Source organism: Strongylocentrotus purpuratus, unplaced genomic scaffold (assembly GCF_000002235.5).
Source record: "Strongylocentrotus purpuratus isolate Spur 01 unplaced genomic scaffold, Spur_5.0 spur5_scaffold_8, whole genome shotgun sequence".
Lineage (NCBI taxonomy): Eukaryota > Metazoa > Echinodermata > Echinoidea > Camarodonta > Strongylocentrotidae > Strongylocentrotus > Strongylocentrotus purpuratus.
This window is the reverse complement of record NW_022145614.1, coordinates 7,403,014-7,409,013: the sequence shown is the minus strand read 5'-3', so window position 1 is coordinate 7,409,013 and position 6,000 is coordinate 7,403,014. Positions and strand designations below refer to the sequence as shown.

At 39.8% G+C, this 6,000-nt stretch overlaps 1 protein-coding gene and 1 long non-coding RNA gene across 2 annotated transcripts in view; both read left to right on the top strand.

The window, feature by feature from the left end:
- The first annotated feature begins 630 nt into the window (after positions 1-630).
- The window catches only part of LOC578691 (ras-responsive element-binding protein 1), a 47,414-nt gene continuing 42,044 nt past the window's right edge, over positions 631-6,000 (top strand). Inside the window, exon 1 of the mRNA XM_778846.5 lies at positions 631-948. Coding sequence (XP_783939.4) covers positions 906-948 — 43 coding nt within the window. The 5' untranslated portion in view covers positions 631-905. The remainder of the gene's footprint in view (positions 949-6,000) is intronic.
- Positions 2,935-4,170, top strand: LOC115920181. Its single transcript, XR_004062226.1, has 2 exons — positions 2,935-2,967; positions 3,702-4,170. It is a non-coding gene; the product is annotated as an uncharacterized LOC115920181 (long non-coding RNA).

The window sequence follows — 6,000 nt, the reverse complement described above, 5'->3', positions numbered from 1 at the left end:
TTTAAGTTCCAGCATCTTTCTTGCATAAAACGTCTGGCATTCGGTATCCTCCACTGTTTCAATATGTGGAGCAAGTTTGGCATCTCATCTTGGAATGGGATAGTGGAGGAGGGAACGAGATGGGTCAGAAGTCGTCCCGGTCACTATGGTTACGCGGCCTTTTCGTGAACTTGCATCATCTTGTTATACCAGTAGGCCTACTAGCAATTTCTGCAAAGTATTTGAGTTTTCTCGCTGTGGCATTCATTCACATCGTCTAGTGACGAACATCAGGGTACCATGATGGTAATAAAGTTGTGTGCAAAGAGTACAAATCTGTATAATCTAGATGACGAGTACGATATAGCCATAAGGATATCTCAGTGAGCCGTATTAGTTACTGAGTAGACATAACCCTTGCATATTTGCACATCGATAGCTCGCGCTTCACTACCCATTCTGAGTTCAACTTCCAATCCGCTTGACAACAAGAGTAAAGTTCTCTCCGCGGCATCACATGATAATCCTCAGCAGTCCTTATTTAGTTTTTATTTTCTAGTCGCCAAACACTATTCAAAGTAAAGAGTGCACAAACTTCTACAGAAAAAAAGCCCGCGCGCCACCGGAGCGAAGTACAAGATAAAAAGTCGTATCCTCCTTTTATCGTGTGTGCTGGCTGGCTCCGCACAAACCACATGTAGGAGATCGAGAAGAGGAGCGAGACATCAGCTTGATGAATTATTCATGAGTGACAATGTGTGTGTGTACTGTGTACGACGTGCCATTGGGAGGCGGAGGTTGTATTTGCAATGTATAGGGTGTGTGTGTAATCTGCATTGTGTGTGTGTGTATGCCAGCTAGACTATCGCTGTGAGCAAAAACCGCATCCTCTATCTGCAATGCTGCTGTGAAACTATTCTCGCATCATGTCAAGGCGCAAGCAACGCGCTCCTGCCCGACTCTCCGATGGTAAGTTTTGAGTTCCTCCATCTACTTTTACTCTTTCGACTCACTAACTTCTCTTTAAAGTTCTAATGATGATTGTTCAGATGTTGATTTTGAGGATGATGTTGTATGTGATAGTTGGTTCTCCGTATGATGTTATTTTGTGTGAGAGATTGTTTGGAAGCTTGCAACGAGGCGCATCCCAAGTTTTTTTTTTCCCTCCCGACGTTCTTTTTATTTTTTTAGAGATTGTGCATTGGAACGCAAGCAACTGTGACAAAATTCGTGGGAGTGAGTTTGTAATTCGGGGCCATTATTGTTATTTGTGGGTACAAGTATGCATGTAATCTGTGAGTGATGATATCTGATCAAACACTGAGAGATGATAAATATGTTTTGTTTTTTCCTGATGCCCAATTTGTTGAATATGTTATCGACTTAACGAGTTCTAAATGTTATAAGTAACCACCGCTTTCCGTCTTGTCTGAATATCGAAGATGTTCAATTTCCATCATCGTCTGATAAAACTCCACGGATCTTTCTACATTGTCTTGTAGAGATCGAGAAGACAACTTATGTAGGCCTATATACTATAGGCCATCCTAATCTTTACACCCCATTGTACCGTTTGCCCGTATCTATTGAAAACGTTATGTAGGCCTACAATTTATATGCTGGTAATTGTGTATAGAGGCAGGGAGAAGTCTTTTTGAAAGGAAGGAGGAAGTTTGAATTGGGGAAGTGTAAATTAGACTGCGTGTCGTGACGATCTACGCGTTTTGTGAATTCATTAGGATTCTGAAACAAACCGGGTCTATGTGATGATGATGTTTTTAAGAATGTAAATTGTCCGTGCACTACAGTAGTTACTGTAATAGACAAAAAGCCAAGGATATCTCGATGCATATGACCCCTGAGTTCTCTCATTACATATGGCTTAATAAGTGCGCAGGAAAATATTAAAATGATTCCTATTTTCATCTTATAATGATGATGCTTCGACGTACCGTAAATAAATTGCGTTAAAATACTGTTTTCAAAGTGACTGTGTTTAAAAGCTTTGCAAATCGTTTTTAAGCTATAAGAAGTCAAATTGAAAGCCCTTCAGATTATTTATAGGTTTAGTGGGAAAACTCCCGGAGAAAAATTACGTAGTGCTCCTTTCAGTTAGTGCCACTTTTCTATTCGGACCCCGCCATGTGGTTATGGAATGAAGACGTTTGTTCTGGCAAAATTTCCATCACGGCTAACCATTTTATTGTAAAAGGAGATATATGCGGAAGTATTTTTTCATCAGCATCTTGCAGCGGCCAGATGATACCTGCCAGCATAAACTGGACTGTTTACTTGTGTAGTCCATTGTATGCTGGCTTATTTGACAAACCTGCATTGATATATGGCACGCCACAGCCGTCATAATTGGTCGAGTTTACAAAAAAGCAGTCGAGTTTACAAAAAAGCAATCGAGTTTACAAAAAAGCAATCGAGTTAACAAAAAAAGCAATCGAGTTTACAAAAAAGCAAACGAGTTGACAAAAAAGCAGTCGAGTTTACAAAAAAGCAATCGAGTTTCCAAAAAAGCAGACGAGAAAAAAAAAAAAGCAGTCGAGAAAAAAAAAAAAGCAGTCGAGAAAAAAAAAAAAGCAGTCGAGAAAAAAAAAAAGCAGTCGAGAAAAAAAAAAAAAGCAGTCGAGAAAAAAAAAAAGCAGTCGAGAAAAAAAAAAAAAGCAGTCGAGAAAAAAAAAAAGCAGTCGAGAAAAAAAAAAAAAGCAGTCGAGAAAAAAAAAAAGCAGTCGAGAAAAAAAAAAAAAGCAGTCGAGAAAGAAAAAAAAAAAGGCAGTCGAGAATAAAAAAAAAAAAAAGCCGTCGAGAATACATACATTCACGGTTGTTTCATCGCAAAGCATGCCGGGACATTTTTACCTTCGCCGTGATCAGCTGTCCCGTTGCAAACAACGGGATTCTTATCGAAGCAACATCTTAATCTTGTACATAATCCGCTATTCTGCTGTGATTTTCTTTCACTCCAGTATCATTTGTACGGTAAGAAACCAAAGTTTGTGTTTATTCATTTTTATGACGAATAAAGCTGATAATACGACGTAATGAGAGTGGGCCGGGGTCCAACTTTAGTAAATGTAGGCCTAGATCTAGTCCCGTATGTTTAAATGTGTGTGCATTTTAAGTAGACTGATTGCCTTGTGTTACTTTTAGGTAGAAGTTAACCAAATTTACAGTAAAATGAGACTTATGTCTCAGGAAATATGAATAGGTCTAGATCCTATAGACTATAAATAATTGATATTGGAATAGGATCTACTAGAATGGCTGACAGTTAGATAGTGATGGCAATTAGTAGTCTAAATGTAAAAAAGTAAAAGAGGCCATGAAAACGATAGATTTGTCGATCTTGATCTGAATATAATAGTCTATGTATTGATGAGCTCTACTTGAGGATCTACATGACGGGGGCGTATGAAGGATTTTTTCGAGGGGGGGGGGTTAAAATTTGAAAATCGTGCCGAAAATTTCACATCGACTCAGCCAGCCGGTGAATGAGAGGGGGGGGGGTCGGTTAGAGCACCTATTTTTTCCCGAAAATATGAACATTTGGCAGACCGATATTTTGTTCAGCTGATGGCAAGGTCACCTTGTTGGGGTCACCCTTTAGCACAAAAATGTTTCCCCATGATCTAGTGCGATAAGGGTTCTTTTGTTACCGTTATTCTTGAGGTTACAAACTTAAATTTGATTGTCTTTTTCCTTTTATTTATCAGTTGCAGCATCATCAAACACTATGGCCGATGAATCAGAAGATGACGTAGATGCTACGAGAGAGCTCATTTCACAATGGACAACAGAAGTGATACGTGACTTTCTACAAGGAGGGGACTCAAGCTTGGAAATTGAGGAGTCATTATTTTATGGGTGTTCTCTGCCCTGACGCTGGGGGTACTGTTCAGCCATCCGAGGTAGAGAGGGACTGGACGATGGATGGATGGGGGGGGGGGGGGAAGAAAGGCATGCAGAGATGGCCGTCTTCTATGTATAAAGACATTTGTGTGCTACTGGATAAGGACCCTCCATCACTAGAGGGAAGAATAATGAGAGACTACAAATAGGGGAAGGCATTTAGTTATTTTGCCAGTTTCTGGTTAGGGAGACATTTGTTTCATCTCCTGGGAGAAAGCTGTCTTAAATTCAAAATGTATTTGATACTTGAATAAATTTAGTTCATTTTCTAGACTGGTTCATGTCAAACCCGCCCATTGATTCTACTTTCTTGTGAGTATACACTGTAGTCAGAGAGATAGAGAAGTAACACGAGTAAAGAATGAAAAAGAAGCCAATATTTGAACGAGGAGGAGAAAATGGAGATTACGTTGTTGCCCATCAAGTTGGAATAATTGTTCTTACCACTGTTTATTAAATGATTGTGACCATATGGTTTATTGTTTGTACATAATGGTCTTATATTATAAGAACTGTATTGATCAATCTCAGGAGTCTTATACATGTAGATTGATTAATACAGTTTTGAGATGATGATGATGATCGTGATGATGAACGAGAAGGAGAAGAGGAGGAATATATCAAGAGTTGATGAAGAAAAGATTGATAGAGGGGTTATCATTACAGAGAGAGAGAAAGAGAGATAGACTAACATAAGGAAGGGAGAGCAAGAACAAGGCTATGACATAGGGGAAGAGATAGAAATCAAAATTATATTTATACAACATTTACTAAATTAAAATAATAAATTAGAATACAAGGCTAGAGGAAAGAAAGCAAACTAAAATTAAGCAAAGACCATCACTATATCTGAGTTGGGGGGGGGGGGGTACCACCTTTAATGCAAACGCATTTAAAGGGATCCGGTAACATTATCTCAGATTCTGAAACAAAATCCTGGATTTAGCTCATGCTGCAATGATAATTTTAGGTCAGTCAAGAACTTAATGACTTTTACAATCCGATCGCCTGTCTGATTATCAAGATATTTACGATTGGAAATCGAAACCAAATTTTGTGTTTGTCAAACGCTTTTCATAACACTACAAGTCTATTGAGGAAAACGAGTATGGTAAAAGGGGTCAATCAAAGATTTTTACTTTTTTGAGGCACTTCTTGATCATTTTGAAGCGCGATTTTGTTAGGGCTTCAGTATTAATACACCATATCGCAGACACTGGTAGCGCGTAGGGCCATACGTCAATCTCGAATTAAACATTGTTAAACCCCGCCCCCCCCCCCCACTCAGTGTTATTTAGGGTACGCATATGCTTGTTCCCTCTTTTTGAAAGCACCCCCTATCTGAGGACTGCCAACATATCCGAACCCCCCTTTCGCGGGCTTTTCCTGCCTTGGAGACTCCCCTAAATCATGAAAAATGCTCAATGTACCCCCTAAATTCAGAATAATTTCTCAGGAGTCCAAAGAGATAAGAGAAAAAAAGAAAAAATACCCCCTTTTTAAAGAAATCTCCGGGTGAAAAGTTAATACACCCCTTTTTGTACAATTCTCGGGCCGGACTTTGTCACACGAAAAGTACCCCTTTACCGGACATTTTGGTAACACGCATGGGGTCCGTCTGTTCTCGGAGTGGGGGGGGGGGGGGGCCTGGTGTTAAACAATGCCTTTTACAATACCTTTACAACATACACCATTGGCTGTCACATGGTTTGGAAATCACATTACAGATAATAATTCTACAATTGTGAGGTTTCACCTGTCATCATTTGATACCCGAAGGAACGCTTTTTTAGGGGCTAAATCTATTTTTTTTCACAAGGCAAAATAACTATATGCCTTCCCCTCTTTGAAGTCTCTCATTATTTTTCCCTCTAGTGATGGAGGGTCCTTATCCAGTAGGTACATACGTGTACATAGTAGGCCAGTTCTGCATTCCTACCCCCCCCCCCCGTCCTCCCCTATCCATCCATTGTCCAGTTCCTCTCAGTCTTAAACTCGGATGGCTCAAAAGCTACCCCCAGCGTCAAGGCAGCCGGCAGAGAACACCCATAAAATAATGACTCCTCGGTTTACAAGCTTGAGTCTCCTCCTTGTAGAAAGTCA